Source organism: Aphidius gifuensis, linkage group LG1, assembly GCF_014905175.1.
Source record: "Aphidius gifuensis isolate YNYX2018 linkage group LG1, ASM1490517v1, whole genome shotgun sequence".
NCBI lineage: Eukaryota > Metazoa > Arthropoda > Insecta > Hymenoptera > Braconidae > Aphidius > Aphidius gifuensis.
In genome coordinates, this window is record NC_057788.1 from 26,834,282 (window position 1) to 26,854,696 (window position 20,415).

Below are 20,415 nucleotides of genomic sequence, written 5' to 3' on the forward strand. Positions count from 1 at the left end.
TTTTTTTTTGGATAGGACTGATGGATATTGAACTTGTTTACAATGATTCTTGTTTATATGAAAGAATTTTAAATGAAACTATTTTAACTTGTAATAAAATTTGGATTCAATACGTGAATGTTGAAAATAATAGAAAGAAAAGAAAAAAATTGGCTTAGTAACGATCGATTTATTTGTTATTTTATTTTTTTTATATACAAAGACCACTGGAGGGATTCTGAGCTTATAGAATGTCTCGATGTGGTCTCGATCTTGTAACGGATATCATGTTTCTGGACCACGATCAAGTACATAAGAAGCTGGAAGGATTCAAGTCACGAATTTAGTTTACGTGTGACGACTTCACCGACCACATATATAAACACACTTGGTTACCGAAAATGTCTGTTACCATCTAACCCATTTTCCAACATTGTCTTTTTCGAAAGTTAATCCAGCAAACATCAACTGGGATTTTATTTTACTTATGTAAGAAAATGGTTGATTCTTTATTTTTGCGTGTTTTATTTTTTTTTTTCGTTCTTGAAAAATTTTCCAATGAAACTTTTGTTATACTTATATATATATGTTTTTTTATTTTATTCTGAAGATGAAAATTCTTTACTTTCTCATACTCTATTATTTTTTTATTCACATGACTTTCTAGGGAAATCAAATTGAGAAAAAATGACACAGTCGTATCTACATCAAGTGCTATTTTATTTTTTATGCATATATCTATGCATTTCAGGCTGAAAAAAAGTGTGAAAGAAAAAAGGCATAAAAGTGACAAGTGATGTTTGAAAAAAAAAAAATTATGAATGATGAAAAATATGCGAAGAAATCCTTATTTCTTTCTGTCAGTAAATTTTTTTTTTTTTCTTTCATATATATTTTTGTATAACGATCTGAATTTTTTTTATAAAAATATTTCTATTATAAAAAAAAAAAAGTTGTGTATGCTTTTTAAAAAAAAGAAAACCCCTGAGAATAAGAAATAAAAATCAACACATTGACGTAATGATTTTTCAGAGTACTGCGACGAGTTGAAATTTGATGTATCAAGAAAATCAAATTGACAGTTATATCATCAAAAATCAAAATAAAAAATACGCGTACCAATTTTACTTTAAAACATTTCCATCAGTATTTAAAAAAAAATTTAAACGCTGTCAATTTTTTATATTTTTTAAAATTTCCATTAAAACATTTTCATAAATTTATTAAATTTAAAAATAATTGACGTAATGTATGTTATTGAAGATAAAATGACCACCGCAAAAATAGATTTATTTTTATAAAACTAATGAAAATATAATTTATAATTTGATATTCAAATTAAATTTTATGAATAAATAATTAATAAAATAAAAAAAAACGTAATAACTGGTGGTTGATAAAATAATGGAGATTAAAAAGTCATTTGGTCAAAGTAGAATTTGAGTTTGACTGATTATACTGAGAGAAGTGAGTGAGGGTTTACCAATGAGTCACGAAACTCGCTTTATGTGGCCATATAACGTCAGTTGTTTTTGTTGATCGGTTTTCTAGCTTATATATTTTACCCACAAATATTTCATAATAGACAATTTCGAAATGTTTGTCAAACTCTGAATGACAAGTCTCCCATAGAAAATTGAATCATAAACAAACTGTTCAAACACTCAATATCCTTACTCAAATATATGTTTATCATATTGACATAATGACCGAACGAAAAAAAATTTATTTTTCATTGTTTTACAAATTAAAATTTCATTGTATTGATTTAAAAATAATTTCAATTCTTTTTTAAATATAAAAATATCTCACAATGTAGTTTTAATTTATTTTATATAATTGCAATTTAAATTTTTATATTTTTTTCGGAAATGAATGATAATTATTAAATAAACAGTTGAAAGAATTTAAGTCAAGTTTGTAATAATGATAATTACGAATGTTATCTTGATAATAATAAATACAGCAAATGGTGTCATCAAACTTTGTCTTATATTTGTGTGGGTTTTTGTCTGAGCTATGATATACCAAGTTTTCAAGATTATGAGAAAGATTGAGTAATTAACATCTTCAAGTATACAAATGAATGAATAAGTGCGAATATAGTTGTCAAGTAAATTCAAGAAACATGACCCTATCAAGTAGAATTACACTTGAAAGTACTTGGCTCATTTAACAATAGGCATCAACTTATTGCTGACACAAATACCAAGTGGTTATTCTTCGACTCTAAAATATTAATAATCTCTATTAAAACTGTATAGAAAATAAAATAGTTATAATAATAATTTAACAATAAAATAATAAGATGAAAATAAAATAATAAATGCTGAGAAAACAAAATTAAAGTCTTCTAGGTCAAATCTCTTTAAACAAATTGCCGTTAAATAGGTAAAAATATTTTTAAAAAAAGTCAGAATAATTGATATACTTTTATGTTGCAAAAATTTTAAACTTAAAAATCCTCGAGTGTGATTTTTTAAGTACACATAATATATATAGTAAAAATAAAATGAAAATGTCATCAACGAAGTCTGGCACTGTATCTAAGATGTTGAATAAAATAAAAAAAATAAAAATTGCTGGTGTGGTGCTTTTTTTTTGCACTGAAAATGGCATGAACGATGATAAGGAGTCCCAATACGATAATGAAAAAAAATGCGGCTGTGCTCCCTGCAGAGTAGAGCTCGTGGAAAATTATTATCGTAATTTTTATCAGAGATGAAAGGATTTTTTCTTTTTTGCTTAAAAAAAAAAGATATCAGACAATTGGCTCTTTAGCAACTAATTGAATACTTAATTTCTTTTTTTAAATAGTGTGAAAAAATAGTTGAATCAAAGATAAAAATTTTTCATATAAATATAAATTAATAATAATGCTGTGACTTTGACAAGTGACGTATAGAATTACGTAAACCTGCAAACATTTAATGATGATAAATCGGTAAAATTTAAAACTATATAATGCCAACAGCAATTTTCATTGTATTTAATCAATAATATTTGAATGTCATTAATAATGAGAATATCATGACGATATGTGAAGCTTCAATGAACATACTAATTAAAATTTATATCGAAAATTGACTAATACACACATTTATATCATATATGCATCTAAATAAAAATATGTGCCATCAATATATAAAAACAAATACTTAATATTGGAAATCGCTTTTTCATTGTAAACTATTTGGTCAATCAATAATTTCAAATGAAAAAAATAATATTATATAATATCATTTTTCATTTATAAATCATATTAATTTTCCAGGTAAAAATTTTCATTTAATTTTTTTTTTTGACATTTGCGTGCAAAATGTAATAATTGTTCATGAAAAAATAGTTAAAATTATTCGCGTGTGGAAATTATTACTACATGCGTTTCGATAGTAATTGTTTGAAGTAAAATATAATTACAATAGACAAAAACTTGCAAGACAAGTTTATGTGTCATAATTTTTTTTATATTAAATAATTTGCATGTTATCCTATTTAAAAAAAATTACAAGTATAATAAGTAAATAGAATCATCAAAAGCTCATTATCGTTTTTGTTGAAATAATTTAAATTAAGTAAACACACAGCAAGAATAAAAAATAAATTTATAATATAATGTTTTAGTATTCAATCAAAAATAAAAGTCTATTTTTAAATTGAATTTTGTATGGATTAAAAATAGTTGGATAGACAGTTACTTGAATTATACATTTAAATATTAGATAAGGTTATATATGCGGGCACCCACGTTCTATACACGAAACGACTCTTAATGTTTACACAGTATTTACAGACTAAGGTAATTACCAAGTACTTGATGTTTTTCTCTCTCATATTTTTACAATTATTATTTATTTTTTTATCTTTTTATATTTGTATTTTGCGAGTACACTTGGAATATTATAGTCTTTGTCGACAAAACACTTTCACATCAATCACTCACCCCAGTGGTCACGATAGTATGGCACAAGTGAAGTACGACCCAACACCACGCGAATACAACAGACGAACGCGCCTTTAATAATAATAATAATATAAAAAAATAAACCATTATGAAAATAATAAAAAAATGATATCAAGAAAAAAAAAAAAAACATGCAAAAAAAAATAGCATTGTTGAGAACATGACTAGGCTTTCTATTCACTTTTTTTTTTTTTTTTAAATTTTTATTTATATCTTTTTTCTCGGAAAGTTAAGCGATACAAGGAACACCCTGAGGTTAGTCACTTTGAATATTTTTTATTGCATTAAAAAGTTTTTTTATTAAAGTAAAAAAAAATAAAAAAAAAATGAGAAATATTGTTAATAAATTTAAAAATGTAATATTTAAAATAAAAAAATTATTTAGTATTATTATTATTAATAAGTATTGATTCGTATTAAGTATCAGATAATAAGCTTTTAGGGTTATTCGTGATGTTGTAATACTACAAAGCTGCTACTAGTAAATCCCCTTGTTTTAGAGTCAAAACGAATCAATATACAGGATGAGTTTATAACACTATTATATCGATTAGTTGAATTATACAATGTACTCAAATAAACAGGTACTATTTAAAGATACAAAAACCACTTAAAAATATTGCAACTATAAATATTTATAAATATTTATATGAAAAGTAAATTTAATATTGATATAAAGAGCTGAAAGAAAATACTGTACTATCATTTCTGGGTTATATTTATTCGTTTATGTATATAGTTTTACATGAAAAAATATAAAATAAAAAAGTCGAGCAAGAAAACGAGAATAATGCTGATAAAATATATCTCAAAGAAAAATTTACGATTAAGATGCTACTTCTTTTACAAATGGACTGAATTTTTTTTTTTTTTTATCAGCTTTTCAACGAAAGTATTTTCTCATTACATGCACGTTTCTTTGAATATTTAATACAATTCGATTTATTTTATTTTTTCTAAATAAGAAATCGATATTTTGATTACAGCTTTTTTAACTCAATCATCGATTTAATATTGAGTTGAAATTAATTTAACTTTATTAAGAAAAAAAAAATTAGCTTAATAGAATTTCGTGCTTTTTTTTTTTCGATTATACAATTTTATTTTTGCATAATTTTCACGGTTTTACGAATCAATTGACTGAGGTTCAGAAGCATTTGTCGCAAGTCATTCGTTTTTTTTTTTTTTTTATTTGTATATTTTTATTACTATTAGTTTTTTTTTTTTCACTCAGTTAATGGTTTACTCGTTCAAACCAGGCTGACAGTGTTTGTGCGACGAAGTTGATGGTTCGTAAAACTTTTCTGAACATTTTTTTTCTCCCCTGTTTTCCACCACCAACATAGCAATGTCTTTTTTACCTTTCATTTTTTTTTTACGCTTTTAGTTGTTTTACTTTACTTTTTTTTTGTTTTATTATAAAAATTTTTCGTTTTTTTATTTTATTTTTTTTTCACAACGTACTCGAATTCTAACGGTAACCGAAAAGCTCTTACAGCTTTCTGAAAAGCAGAAAAAAAAGAAAGAAAGTTGCTGGGAAAACAAAAAGGTATAAAATTTTGAAAAAGTAAAGGATATATAATGACAAAAAAAAAATGAATATATGTATACATAGGGCTTTTTACCTGAAAAAACATATAAGGGACTAAAATCTTTCAACGATTCAGAAGTTTTTTTTTTTTTGATTGAATGAATGTAATTTTTTCTATTGAATTTTGTTGTTGATTTTGTTTTTCATACGAGCAAATATATAAAGAAGAAAAATATTTGTTATTTGTATCAATATGAATGGTTTTTATTTTTGAGATAATAAAAGCCACAATGATTGAAAAAAAATTTACGAAAATAATAATCCATACACTAATGTTGAATTATTTTTTAAAAAAGTTTTTATTGATTTTTTTATGCTATAGATTTTCATTGAATGTTTTATTATTATTATTATAATATTTTATTATCAAATATTTCTGAGAATATAATTTATAGTAATGATTTTTATTTTTAAAATTTTTTTTCAGCTGAGGAATGTATTCTTGTGGTTTCACGGTTTTATCTAACTTTTAAAATGTAATAAAAATAATGTAAAAAAGAAAAAAAAAAAGCCCTTTGGCTCATGATCATTCCACATTATGAAATAATAAAATAAGACAAAAAAAAATGCAATTTTTCTCTTTAAATATCTCGATAGAGCGAAAGAAACTTTTTAATTTTTAACATTTGTTTTTATTTTATTTAAATAAACCCCCAGGTATTTTTCGTGGAATTTGAAACTCAATATGTTTTTCAAGTACAAATTCAAGCAAAATTGTTTGTGAATTATTTAAAAAAAAAAATTGTCAAAACTTGAATCTTAATTGATAATAAATACTGTTATTTATCATGTGAGATAAAAAATTTTTTAATCAATGAAAATGTTAAAATTTAATATAAAGTTTTTTTAATACCGAAAGAGAAATAAATAAAAAATAGAAATTCAAATATTAAGTTAAAAAAAAAAAAAAAAAAAGAATATTGAAGTATTTAAATAGCAAGAAAAGTCATACTCATACGGTTATTGTTTTTTCACAAGAGTGAATATATTCACATCACGTGTATTGTACAGTTTGAATCTTAAAATGTTGAAATTTCTAACCATCATGACAATATTAGTTTGTATTATTTCTGGTATTCGTTGTTGCACAAGAACATCATCAAGAGTGAAATACGAACGTCCGGGTGAGCATTCTTTTTTGTTCGTGCTTGGTCACAAGTGCTTAAGTTTCTCTCTTATTTATTTTTTATTTACTTCTTGGTCAATGTGACACCAAAGAAAAACATTTATAGTGCAGTTTCATTTCTTGACTGTCTACAATACTTTTCTTCTTCGTCACTTTGACTTTACAAGATAAAAATTAAAATTAATTATTTCTCGTAGAAAAATAATTATTAAATAACTCACTAATTAATTATTAAAACAATTATTAAAAAAATTAAAAAATGTCAGATATCTAAAACAATATAAAAATAAAAATTTTGCAATAAATTTTATCCTAGTTAATTATAATTACTTTATAATACTCAAATATCTGCACATTAATTTTCTTTTTTTTTTGTTGAAATAATAAGTATAAAAGAATTAAAAAAATATAATAAAGAACGTAATAAATGGTGCAGGTTTTTTTTATTCTTATTATTTTTGGCCACGTTTTAAAACCAATTGATATCACTATCTTGATGAGTACGATAATGCTCTACTTTCTTCCTAATCGTTTGAAGATACTTAAAAAAGTTTCAAGTAACTATCTAGCCAAAAAATAAAATTTAAAAAAATACGTTAAGTCGTAAAAAGTATTTTTCACACGATCAACATCATCTTGGGTCATTGAAATTTGTTAAAACTTTTTCAACTATATCTATAAGAAAGCTTTTGACATTGTAAAATTTTTATTTAAAAATTTTTTTTAATCTATAATATTTTTATTCGTACTCTATTATCCTGTATCATATCTACTTATTTTTTTCCTGATCTATATATCAAATTGCTCTTTAAAAATCAACATTATAGCCTCACCCAATTGAGATGACAAATCCGATGGCCTACTCGAAATATTAGAAAAACTAAAAAAGCATTCTCCTAGCTGGGTTTTAATTTTTTTATTTTTATTTTTATTGTATATTTAAAGAGGATACTAGATTACCAGAGAGAGACTATCAGATAGTTATACCAAGAAAAGTATCAGCTGATGGAACGTTTTTATCTCATAAAATACCTCATCACTTCAAACGTTCTCACTACAAAAATAAAAATGAGTCAAATAAAAGTACAAATGATGCTGTACATTATCGATTGACGATTGAGGGTATCGAGCATCATTTAGAACTTTATCCAAATCATCAATTACTATCACCTGGTGCAGTACTAGAAAAAAGACGTATATCAAAAACCAAAAAAAGCCTTGATAATGTTGATTTTAAAAAAATTCGTGATACTCAGTGTCATTATCACGGAAATGCTGGTAATCAAAATGAAAAGTGTGCACTTTCAACTTGCTACGGTCTTGTGAGTAGTAGCACATTTTATTTTTATTTATTTATTTTTTTTTCTCGTTTTATCTCTCATTTACTTATCAGATGTTTTTTTTTATTTTAAATTGAATTGCTTTTTTCTTTTAGTTTATATTTTATTTTTAAACTTCTTACTCTATTTGTTTATTTATCTTAATCAAGGCTGGATATATCAGAACAAATACAGGCTGGTACATGATTGAACCAGTTGCTGGTCATGATTATCAAAAGAATATTGAACATCCTCATATTATATACAAAAGACAACCAAATAAAATTGATATCATTGAAAAATTATGCAATGTAAGTGATAATTTATCAAAGTCAATAAGAAAAAGATCAATGGAATTTAATAAATCAAAACAAATTGATAATAATAAACCGTATATATTAGAATTGCTAATTGTACTTGGTAAATCATTATTAAATCATCATAAAGATTTTGATATTGAAAATTATACACTTACTCTAGTCAACATGGTACGTTTAAAATATATATATAAAAAAAATAGTATATAAAGTTTCAAAAACTCACCCTTTGATGCTATATCATTATGAATTTTCAATGTTGAAATTTTAATATTTCATATCGTCATAATCAGGCTGCTGGTCTTTTCCGGGATCCATCACTGAGTTTGAAAATTTTACTTGTTGTAGTTAGGATAATGAGACTAGAAGTTGAAAATGAAGAGGTTAAAAAAAAAAAAAATATTCTATATAAACATGACACCTTTGTATTTTACATTTTGATGAGTATGAAATATAATGATAAAAATAAAAAAACGTACTTGACATTATAATTATAGATCAATTTGCCAGTAAATAAAGACGCTGAGATGACGTTGAAGCACTTCCAACAATGGCAAAAGTTGATAAATCCTGGTGATGACACACATCCAAATCATCATGATTGTGCAATTTTACTAACAAAGTATGATGACCTACACATTTATTATTTTTATTAAATTTAAATTAATGTTATACATACATTTAGTAAAATAATAATAAAAAAATTATTAAAAATTGTTAGCATAGATATTTGTGTTGATACAAAAATATGTGGTTTTACTGGTGTATCATCAATTGCAAGTACATGTGATCCTGATAAATCTGGTTTTGTCATAAAAGACAATGGTCTATCAACTGGTTATCAAATTGCTCATCATCTTGGTCACAGGTAATCACATAAATACATTTTTAATGATTTATAATGTATTTTTTATTTTATAGGTATAATAAAGTTTTAATGTTTATTGAGATAAAATAAAATGTGATTGATTACTACAACTGTTGATACTTTTTTTTATATTTTTTTTTATTTTTTTTGCAGTCTTGGTATGTCTCATGATAATCAAACAGAAAATGGTTGTCCTGGTATTTACCGTACTAAGAGTGGATATGTCGAGACGACGATTATGTATCCTGGAATGCATTATGTAACCAAGAGATGGTCAAAGTGTTCGAAATATTACATCAAACAATATATTGAGTAATATTTTTTTTTCAATTATGTACACAAGTATCATCGTTATTTATTTTTTTATCAATTTTATTTTATCCAATAACAAATATATATTGTGTAATTATTTTTCACTTGATTGGTTTTTTTTTTTTCTATATTTATTTACTTACTTTTTTTAAGATCTGGTTTTGGAAAATGCCTTCATGATGCTCCTGGTGATCATCTTGTTTCATCATCGGATATGTTGCCTGGAGTCGTGTACAACGGAGATGATCAATGTCGTCTTCTTTATCACTCGGATGCACATCAATGTAGAGATGTTATTGTAAGTCAACTGTAATCATAATTATCTTTTTTTTTTTAATATATTTTTATCGCTGAGATAAAAAAAATATATCGATTTAATGAGAGAGTTTGAGTTTCAATGTAACATATTTATTTATTGTCACATTAAAACAAACAAAGTATCTATAAAAGTAATTTAAATTGATCCTTAAAAAATCGAAATCTTGTTGCTTTTTATTACCTTGGAGTCTTTGTTTATGGAACATGTAATTATTTATCTCAGCAGTTTTTAAACTTGCAATTACTCGGTAATTATCACATAATGTTGTATTAAATTTTTCTTCATAATAAAATTCTTTTTACAACATAATTTTATGATTTTTTTTTTTTTCATTTTTTTCTTTATCTAATTATGTATGTCATATATTATTGATTATATGATTTTTTATTTTATTTATTTTTAAAATTTAAACTTCCGTCTGAAAGTTGGCACCATCTATAGTTGTTTTTAACAAGCTTTAAAAATTTATATTTCTTTTTTATCGATATAAATGATGTATGAATTTTTTCATTTAAAAAAAAAACTTGAAAATATATAGAACATCTAGTTTTACAAGAGAGTTTATATTTATATAATTTTTTTTTTTACTATTTAGAATTGCAAAAAGTTAATGTGTATGGTACCAAGTAAAGGATGTATTTCACAAAATAATTCACCAGCTGATGGAACATCCTGTGGAGAAAAAAAAGTAAATTACCTTTGTATTTTTTTTTATTTAATTTTACAATGATCAACTTTTTTTATTTTATCAAAAAATATTTGAATAAAAAAAAAACAGGTCAATAAATTCAATTGAAAATAAATAAAGTCAGTAGATAGTTGTTAACGAATTGCCTAACGTTAATAAATAATACTCAACTTTTCATGAACATTTTTATATTTTTTGATAAATAATAAAATAAAAAACAATAGTGACAGAATATAAAATAATAATAAATTGATTGAAGAGATAAAATAAAAAATTATTAGTTTTGATTTTTTGGAATAAATATGTCGAGTAGTTTACAGTCCATTCACTGAAATATGTCAAGGTGACAATATTATCAAGTGGGCGTATTTTGTACTGACCAACTTGCAGTTGGTGATATTGAAAGTCGTTAGCGTTAAAATTTTATGTAAAGTAATAAGTTATTTTCATGATACATACACGATATACATATAATTTTCGATGCATTGTTGGTCAACTTATATTAGACCATTTGTAGTTTCTACATGAAAATATTTTAATGTAGAAACTACAAATTAACGTCATCTATTGTTTTAAATAAATAGTTTTATCATTGAATTTAATTTAAAAAAATATAGCAACAATGAAAAGTTGATGTATACATATTCTCTTTGATCAATAAATTTATAAAATTTATAAAATTTAGTTGGAAATTTTTTTGCAACTGAAATATTAAAAACACTTTGATGGAAAATTAGTTTAAATTGCGATCATAATAATTTTCAGTGGTGTTATGAAGGCGAGTGTCTAACCATAGGTGAAAGACTATCAACATCAGTAAGTTTTGGACCGTGGTCTGAGTGGACACCATGTTCCCGCACTTGTGGTTCTGGTGTGGCATCGTCAACCCGAAAATGCAATCATGCTACCTCAAAGAGTAGTGAGTACTGTCGTGGAAATTCTGTACGACACAAAATTTGCGCCACAGAGGTACCCATTAACTTTATAATTTTAAATAAACTTTATATATTTTTCTTTTTTATCAAATTATTTTAACGATGCACATTTTATTGCTAAAACTTTAATATTTTTCTACTTTAACTCTTAATTATTTTTTCATTATTATAAATTTATTTTTTTTTATGTTGTTTTTATCAAAAAAAAAATAAAAGTAAAATATAATAATTTTTTATTTATTTATTATTTCCGGTTGGCCAAAAGCCTTGCGAAATCGGATCACCCTCATTTCGTGATGTACAGTGTTCTGAGTTCAATGACTGGATATTTCCGGAGGATGGAAAAGTTCATCAGTGGGTTGGGTACAACTTGCCAGAAAGTAAAGATCATGATATTCATATATATTTTTTTTTTCTGTTAATCATCACACGCGATTCCTCATATATTATTTTCTGATAATAACAAGACCGAATATTGATTTCAATATTAACCTAATTGTGTTTTTTTTTTTTTTTACTTTTTTTAATGAATTTAATTGTTAATTAATTTGTTGAGGAATTTATCGTGTTTTTTTTTTTACAAATAAACTTTTACCTTAGACTTGAGAACATCAGAGAATCCATGCGTGCTGTATTGCTTGAATGAAGAAAATCTATTGACATCGTTAAAGCCAAAGGTGATTGATGGCACAACTTGTTATCGTGGTATTCGAGATATTTGTGTGAATGGTGATTGTCGTGAAATTCCTTGTGATCTTAATTTAGAATCTGATGCTGTTGAAGATCGTTGTGGAGTGTGTCGAGGTGACAGTACATCTTGTGATATAAAAGAAGGAATTATTAATGTTCATACTCAATCACGTGTGTAACATTAAAAATTAATTAAATTTTTTGTTTTATAATTAAATCATTCACAAAAATGAATCAATAATTAATATTATTATATTTTATAGATTCTAAAAAAATTATTGAAGCTCCTGTTGGATCAACAAATATTCGTATTGAAGAATTATCACCAACAAAATCACGAATTATTGTTAAAAGTAAAAATTCCAAGACTCAATTTATTGATGGGTAAAAATCTATTTCTTATTTTTTTTTTAAATCAAATTTTTAAAGAAAAAAAAAAATATATTTTAAAATGTTTGGATAAAGCGAATACTAACTTGGCAACTTTTTAGATCTCATTTAGGAATGTTTGATGTTCCTGGCTCCAAGGCATGGCTGGGAATGATAAGAGCCAGCCAAGAGTCATTGAATATCCCAGGACCAATCACTGAAAGCTTAACCATCTTGGTACATATATATATTTTGAATAAAAAAATAAAAATAAAATAAACATAAATAGAATAATATTAAATGATTTTTCTTTCTATATTTTTTTTTTTTTTTTCAATTTGGAATAAAATAATGATAAAAATATTCAGGTCTTACCGAGAGAAAATGTGACTTTGAAATATTCAATGGGAGTAAAGCCAGATGTTCATAGAAAGCCTGAATTTACTTGGGATTTTATTGAATGGTCTCGTTGTAATTCACCTTGTGGACCTGGTGAAAAAACTGCCTATCCAAAATGTATTGAAAAAATTGGTGGTCTTGTTGATGATCGTCATTGCTATAAATTAAAAAAACCAGATCCAAAAATACAAATGTGTAATCAAGCTGATTGTATACCAAGGTATATTTATTGATTTTACCTATTTTAATTTAATGCTGTGGTTTTTTTTTTTCTCAATGGAATGTTTTATACATTTTTTTATTAAAAAAATGATTCTTACCTCAGATGGATGATAGGTGAATGGCAAGGCTGTACACCCTGTACGAAAAATTGTATGAAGTATCGTTCAGTGACGTGTATTCGTCCAGTTGGCCATGGTGAACAGGAAGCGGATGTAATTGCTGATGACTACTGTCAAGGACCCAAGCCAAAAGAATCTGAGATTGGCATTTGTCGGAGGCGAAGAGCACATAAAAATTTAAAATCAATGAAATTCAATAAAAATAAAATTTTACATCATCCAAGGTTATATCGAAAAAGTCAAAATTTCAATTTAAATAAAAAATTTAAAAAAAAAGTTAAAAAATATAATAATGAAATATTTGATAATCAAGATAAACCAAAAAATATGAATAAAAAAATTGAAAAAAATCGTATTATGATTGATAAAGAAGATATGAAAAATTTTAGTTTAACTATTATGATTGATCATGATGAGAACAATAATATTATTAATTTTCCAAATGATTTTTCACCTCAACCAGATGATAATTCAACGGAATTAATTTTATACGGAATGGATGCTATAAAATATATTGAAAAAATTCAAAAAGATACATCAGCCGAGACATCAGTAGAAAATACTTGAATATTTTTCTTTTTTGTTCAATAACAATGTAAATATATATTTACCAAACATTAATAATAAAAAAACATTAAATGAAACTTTGATATTAAAAATACGTTAAACAATATTAATAAATAATTGATTGATTCAATTTAAACTTAATCGTCATCATCATCATCATCGTCATCATCTGATTCAGGGGTAGTAGTAATAACTGGATGAGCCATAATATCAATTTTTTTAGCTGCTTCATCACCAGTATAAATTTTTTCTCTATTAGTATCAATTTGAAGTGGAACAGAATCGCCACTTTCACGAAATGCATTATCCGACAGATTTGATATTATTGAATTTTTTTCCATTGGAATTTCAAGAAGAACAGCATCATTATTTGACACTGTATCTTTAACAATTGTTCCTGGTTTTGGTGTTGTGAATTTTTTACCTTCAATATTATTCATTGATCTTATTTTATTTTTATTACAAGTTTTTCCATTATGAAAAATAAGATTATGAATTATATTTTGTATATCATTTTCAAGATTTAAATTATCAGATATATCTATACTTGAATCACCATCACCAGCATTATTATCTTCATTTTTATTTTCATAGTAATTTATAATACCAAGATCAATGAATTTATTTAATTTATCTTCATCTGGTGAAGCTTCAATATGATCTGATCTTTTTGAACATGTTTTTTTACAGGGCTCAGTACCAATACAAGTTTCTTCTTGTGATGGTACTGTACCAGTACATGATTTAAAATCAGTTTGGACATCTTCACCACCTGGTCGAGCTGCTGGTTTAACACAGTGTACTTTACGACGACGTATACCATTTTTATTGTCACATGAATTACATTTACTCCACTTGCTTACTCGCCATCTTATTATAAAAGAAAAAAAAAAAAAACATGAATTTATAACTTTAATATTTAATATATTTAAATAAAAATAATTATATTGATGATGTACTTTCAATTGTAGCTTGAATAATAAATAAATAAATAAAAATTTCATGTAATTTTCATCTCTTAAACGAGAACAATAGAATTTTTTTTAAAGCCATGAAGAAGTAAAGAAAAACACAAGATAAGGATTACAAAAAAAAAAAAAAAAATATAAAAGTATTGGAATGTCTTACTTGGCTGGACACGGATTCTCATTACATATGCGTGTCTTGGTCTCCAGCTTGGGTATATCTTGACAGAAACTTGGCGAGACAACTCCATTTTGCTGCTCAATGCAGGTGGCCTCGGAGACCATTGTTCCACCTCCGCATTTTACATCACAGGGTGTCCATTCGGTAAATTCCCATGAATACTTTGGAGTATAATTTGACTTACCATTATTCATAACATAATATTGATACTTTATACCAGGATTATCATTGGGATTAAAAAAAACATACTGAAATAATAAAAATAAAATAACATATATATAATTAATGAAAAATCAAGTAAACGTGTTAGAGCTTTGTATATTTATTTTTTAATTTTCTATATATATTTATTCATGATAAAAATTGAAAATTAAAAATTAAATTAAATAAATAACTAGAGAATATATATCTCGAGTATTGATCATGATCGTATTGTGCAAGTCAAATGAATTCAACAGTGAACATTACGATGGTAAATCGTGCTCGAGGGACACACATATATATACATTTATATTGAGAATGGTTCAGTTCAATATGCGTATGCTAAACGATAAATTTTATTGCGTCGAGCCCATTGCAAATTATTCGAGCGCCGATCGCACTCGATACAGTTAAACGTACCACGTCAAATAAATACTACATGAACATGATTATTGATCGAATCTCAACGACACGCTACATTAAAGACGCATAAATTGTATTAATATGAATGTGTTATTATTATTTCTTTTGTTTATCAATTGTATAAAATATTTTTATTATAAATAATAATTAATTAATATAATTTAAATAAATATAATTTACCTCAAGTACAATGCTTTCATTGATGGGTTCTTTAATGCTAATTTCTTCTCTTGGATCTTGTGGTTTACTGTACATTAACGTTGCTCCAGCACAAGGATATTCACCAGGTACTTCTTCATGGCTTTTAATTTAAAAAAAAATGAATTTACTAGAATAATTTAATAAACAAAAAATAACATTAATTACTTACAAATTTGCATTGAGACAATAAGTACCACTTTTTTCTAATTTAATTGCGAAAGAATTTTCTGATGGGATCTTCTCAGTGACGAATATATGACGTGCTCCCATGGGTATTGTCACAATCTTAGTATAAGCTTCATGAAAATTAAATAAATATGTTGTTAACTTGATTAATAAAATCACCAAAAATAGTAATAAAAAATGTATCACCTTCGTGTGGTTTTTCATCATATTCACCATTAATTGGCCTGCAATGAGTACCATCACCATTGCAAACTCCACACTTGTCAGGAATTGCATCAGAATCAATTACCCAATCACAGCCAACTTTCTAAATTAATTTTTTAAATTTTAATTATTTTTCGGTTATTTTTAAAAGAATTTTTTCGATATTTTAGATGAATAAATATTGATGTTAACGAGAACAGAACAATCTATATTATCCAATCATAAAGAATAAAAACTTTTCAATTTCAACCATAATAACAAGTATAACTTTATAAATGGCAAATACGTGACATGAGTTAACTTGAAATATTTGATATCATAAATAAAATACAATACGTTTCAATTCATTTTTCTTGTTGACAATTTTGAAGTAGACAAATTATTAATATGTTATTTTAAAAAATAATAATAATGATAAGATATTACCCTGCATGCTCCACTAATGCACATATAATTTGTTCCAGCCTTGCAAGGCGTTGAGTCTTTTGCAATATTTTCTAATTTAACAAATACATTTTTTTCATTCACACAATATAATGAACATGGATCTAAATCTTTGCGATATATTGGTGCCCATGTGTGAAGAAGTTTATCCTTCAAAACATATTGAGAGTCAAATTTTGAACACTGAACAGCTCGAAAATTTGGTTTACTTGGATCACAGGGCTATAAAATAAATTCATTTAATCATTTCAATTGGATGATAAATTTTGAATTTTTTTATTATCTTAGAGATAATAATTACCGTAGTATTGCAAGTTTCCAAACGTTTTCTTTCACCCACACAAAATTTTCCACCATTTAATGGTGCTGGATTGTTACATTCTCGTTCAGCGAATTTAATACCGCCACCACAGGTAGTAGAACAAGCTCCAACTTTTCCCCATTCACTCCAACCACCATTGATAGCTTGTGGACGAGATCCCATTTGAACACATTGTTTTTTTATACACCATTTATTTTCAGCACATTTTGTACCTTCTGCTGGTGGTGAATTGTTAGTTACACATTTTTTACCATCTTGACACCAAAGTGAAGCACAATTAACTTCCTAATAACAATCAATTTCAAAAAAAAAATATATACTATAATGTTTGCATTTAGCAATATTTTACAATACTTACTCCAGAGCAAAGTTTTTTTCCAGGATGAGCAAGATCACATTGAAAATCAGCATCGTACATTGCCCCAGGTAACATACTAGGATATTTAAATTTTTCTGGTGGATTTCTTGGATCATCATTGAGACATTCACCCAGGCCACTTCTACAAATATTCATGATTTATTTATACGTTATTTTATTATGTCAGTTTGAAAAATTGTTTAATTTTATTAACTCAAGTAAAGTTTTTATGAATCCTTTGCTACAAGTTGACCATTGAAATGTATAAACGTTAACAATTGGAGACATTACGTGAAAACTTTCATCTTGCAATTGAGGAGGACAACCACTTATTGCAGCTTCATCATGTGGGCAACCCATTCTGTCAAATATAAATTCAAATGATTTGAAAAAAAAAAAAATATTATGAAGTTTAAAGAGATTTATTTATACTTACACGTGACCAACTTCATGAGCAATTACAACACCAAGAATAAGACCATTATCTTCATTTATTGCTGCTGCTTCTTTTGGATTACATGCTGTTGCCATAAATGCAAGACCTAATAAAGTACAACCTGAACCTTTCGAACAAATGTCATGCCTTTGAATAAATAAAAAATATTTAATTCAAAAAATGTTTTTTAATTTTTAAAAGAGTGTATGATTTTAGTAAATATAATTTCGTTAACCTTGTGACAAGAACAGCAATATCAAAATGATTTGGATGATTATGATCAGGAGGATTCATTTTGAATGCCCAACTTGCAAAACTATCAAGTGTTGCGTCTGAGTTAGGACTAATTGACAAATCCATCTGTAAAAAAAATAGAAAAAAATGAACACTAATAATCAATACTCACTGTGATAGTGCAAAGACTTTAATGAATTAATTAAAATTACCTCTTTTTCTTCTTTTTCTAAATAAATAATTCTAACAACAACAATGTCAATTTGATTACCAACTGAATTATCATGATATAAATCAGAAACAATATTCATTATTGTTAATAAATATTTTTCATAATCATTATTTTTATGATAATCAAGAAATTTTTTATCAGCAACAAGACCAATTTCAATAAATCGATGAATACTGTGTGTAAAAGATGATATTTTAGCATCATCTTCACGTTTTAATGTTGTTAAATCAGTATTCTCAATCAATCGACGTTCTCTTTCAGCAAGTTGCTCCGCCCATGCTGATTCCCAATTATCTTAACAACAATAAATCATATTAACATCAGATTTTATTCTTTAATAGCCTTGTTATTATCAAGTTAACTGCAGAAAAAAAAAAATACATATAATATTAACCTCCAGTACCACATCGACTTTTAAGATCTTCTTTTTCATGTGGTGCTCGACGTTTGTAGACCATATGAATATGCCGACCATCTCTTCCTGGACTTGATTCACTCATTGGCTCAATAAAGTAACGCCCATTATTTGTATGAATAAATCCAGCCTAAATAATATTTTGAATTATTAAAAATTACAAAGATACTGAGATAGATAATTCGTCAACAAAAAGTTGTCTTTTATTTCAATTTTTACTTGTAATTTTTATGGCCAAGTTATGACTTGTGAGTAAGACTATAAATAGAATTCATTGAAAATATATTTACCACACCATCACATAGTGATAGTACAGCTTTGGAATTATCATGATCCCTTACAAATCCTCGATAATGACACTGTTGATCAGAAACTCTCTTAAATCTCAGTCGTTCATTCAAATCATCACCATCTCCCCTTGTTTCAATAACCATTTCCGGTGATATAAAATCATGATATGGTGTTAGCTCAACATGATGATCAATACTCTCAAATGGCAACACAATATGTAACTTATCAATATCTGGATTTTCAGATCTTTTACGTCTCTCGTTAACTTCAACACGATCATAAAAATTTGATAATAAAAATGTGCTAAAACTTCCATCTTTATTAACTATTCTTGGTACCAATAACTCTGGACTTTTTACATCACGTGTATATCTAAAAAAATAAAAATATAAATTTAAAAAATAGTAAATTTAATTTTGTTAAATTAATAAATTCTTTATTCTCTTTGTTTTTTTTCTTTTTGTAAATTAAACTTTTACCATGGATTATAAAAAGTTTTTGCATATAAAAATAAAAAAATATATATATATTTATATTGTGTTACAGTTTATGAAAAGTTGTGTCTGTGTCGAAATTGAATTTATCTGTTGTTAAAGTTTAAGTTACTATCTTGTGAAGCAAGAGCTAGAGGTTATTATCCCGGAGGGAAAAATAAGATAAGAAAAGAAATAAAAAAAAAATAGAACGATGAAAGTATAACGACAAACTTGCCTGCCATGATAAACATTATCAGATGATTTTGATGTTTTATCTAAAATATCTGATGAATTGACAATATTAATTATTTCACATAACCCAAATGTTGTTATAAACAATATTGCCCCAACTTTTTTATCCATGACTGTTTATTTAATGAATGCGTGATTCAATTTTTTTTTTTTTTGTTTAAAGAGAGAGAAAGTTTTATATAGTACATTTTGAATGGTATTCACACAACAGTGGATGAATTTAAAATAATGGAATGAAAAAAAAAAAAAAAGATCAATCGTAGACTCCAACCACGAGTCTTTAATTGTACAGGTTTTCTTTTTATCGGAATCTCGTTTATCCCAATTCCCAAATAGAGAATTCAAACTAAATCAACAATTTTTTTTGCATTTGTTTTTAATGACACAAAAACTTGTCACCACACTTTGTCTGAAATTTTTTTAACAATTGGTCATGCTATTTTTTTTTAGCAGTTTTATTACTACTGTTATTATTATTCAGGTAATTTTTAGTTAAATTTTAAACGAAGAAAACAATTGTTTTTCAATCGTTGATATATCTCACGGGAAAATGCAATTCAATGACTGCAGCTTGTGATTCTAAATCTGCATCTCACGATATCATAGATCACGTCGTCGCCTGGTAACCAAGTGGAGAATAAACGCCTGATGGGAGGAACATTGCAATTGATCGTGTTACTTGCAGCGGTAAATTTTTGCATATTTTATCATTGTTTTTATTATTTATTTATATATATTTTTTATGTTTATCTTTTTTTTTTTTTTTCACTCTGCAACAATTCTTTTTCCCATTTTCAAACTAGCCATTAT

General features: G+C 25.8%; 2 protein-coding genes across 2 annotated transcripts; one reads left to right on the forward strand and one right to left on the reverse strand.

Moving 5' to 3' along the window:
- Nucleotides 1–9,138: 9,138 nt before the first annotated feature.
- LOC122858455 (A disintegrin and metalloproteinase with thrombospondin motifs 7-like) lies at nt 9,139–13,854 on the forward strand. The gene is made up of 10 exons (XM_044161382.1): nt 9,139–9,164; nt 9,318–9,476; nt 9,630–9,774; nt 11,249–11,452; nt 11,684–11,798; nt 12,019–12,279; nt 12,372–12,492; nt 12,600–12,714; nt 12,846–13,096; nt 13,202–13,854. Exons 2-10 carry the CDS (start codon nt 9,325–9,327, stop codon nt 13,782–13,784), a joined length of 1,947 nt encoding a protein of 648 aa, XP_044017317.1. The 5' UTR covers nt 9,139–9,164; nt 9,318–9,324; the 3' UTR covers nt 13,785–13,854.
- LOC122861128 (A disintegrin and metalloproteinase with thrombospondin motifs 6-like) lies at nt 13,757–19,716 on the reverse strand. Its single transcript, XM_044165324.1, has 15 exons — nt 19,589–19,716; nt 18,877–19,249; nt 18,566–18,716; nt 18,152–18,465; nt 17,941–18,065; nt 17,706–17,852; nt 17,484–17,630; nt 17,270–17,411; nt 16,891–17,196; nt 16,572–16,811; nt 16,128–16,248; nt 15,925–16,051; nt 15,735–15,855; nt 14,913–15,178; nt 13,757–14,654 (listed from the first exon to the last, which is right to left on the reverse strand). Exons 1-15 carry the CDS (start codon nt 19,714–19,716, stop codon nt 13,922–13,924), a joined length of 3,441 nt encoding a protein of 1,146 aa, XP_044021259.1. The 3' UTR covers nt 13,757–13,921.
- Between the last annotated feature and the right edge of the window lie 699 nt (nt 19,717–20,415).

Excerpts from the sequence above, each read along its gene's own strand:
- LOC122858455 (XM_044161382.1), top strand. The coding sequence starts at position 9,325 with ATGTCTCATGATAATCAAACAGAAAATGGTTGTCCTGGTATTTACCGT. Across the intron at positions 9,477-9,629 it reads TACATCAAACAATATATTGA|ATCTGGTTTTGGAAAATGCC; the intron begins GTAATATTTTTT and ends ACTTTTTTTAAG. Across the intron at positions 12,493-12,599 it reads AAGACTCAATTTATTGATGG|ATCTCATTTAGGAATGTTTG; the intron begins GTAAAAATCTAT and ends GCAACTTTTTAG.
- LOC122861128 (XM_044165324.1), bottom strand. The coding sequence starts at position 19,716 with ATGGATAAAAAAGTTGGGGCAATATTGTTTATAACAACATTTGGGTTA. Across the intron at positions 18,466-18,565 it reads AAGTCGATGTGGTACTGGAG|ATAATTGGGAATCAGCATGG; the intron begins GTTAATATTATA and ends ATTGTTGTTAAG. Across the intron at positions 17,853-17,940 it reads ATTGCTGTTCTTGTCACAAG|GCATGACATTTGTTCGAAAG; the intron begins GTTAACGAAATT and ends ATTTATTCAAAG.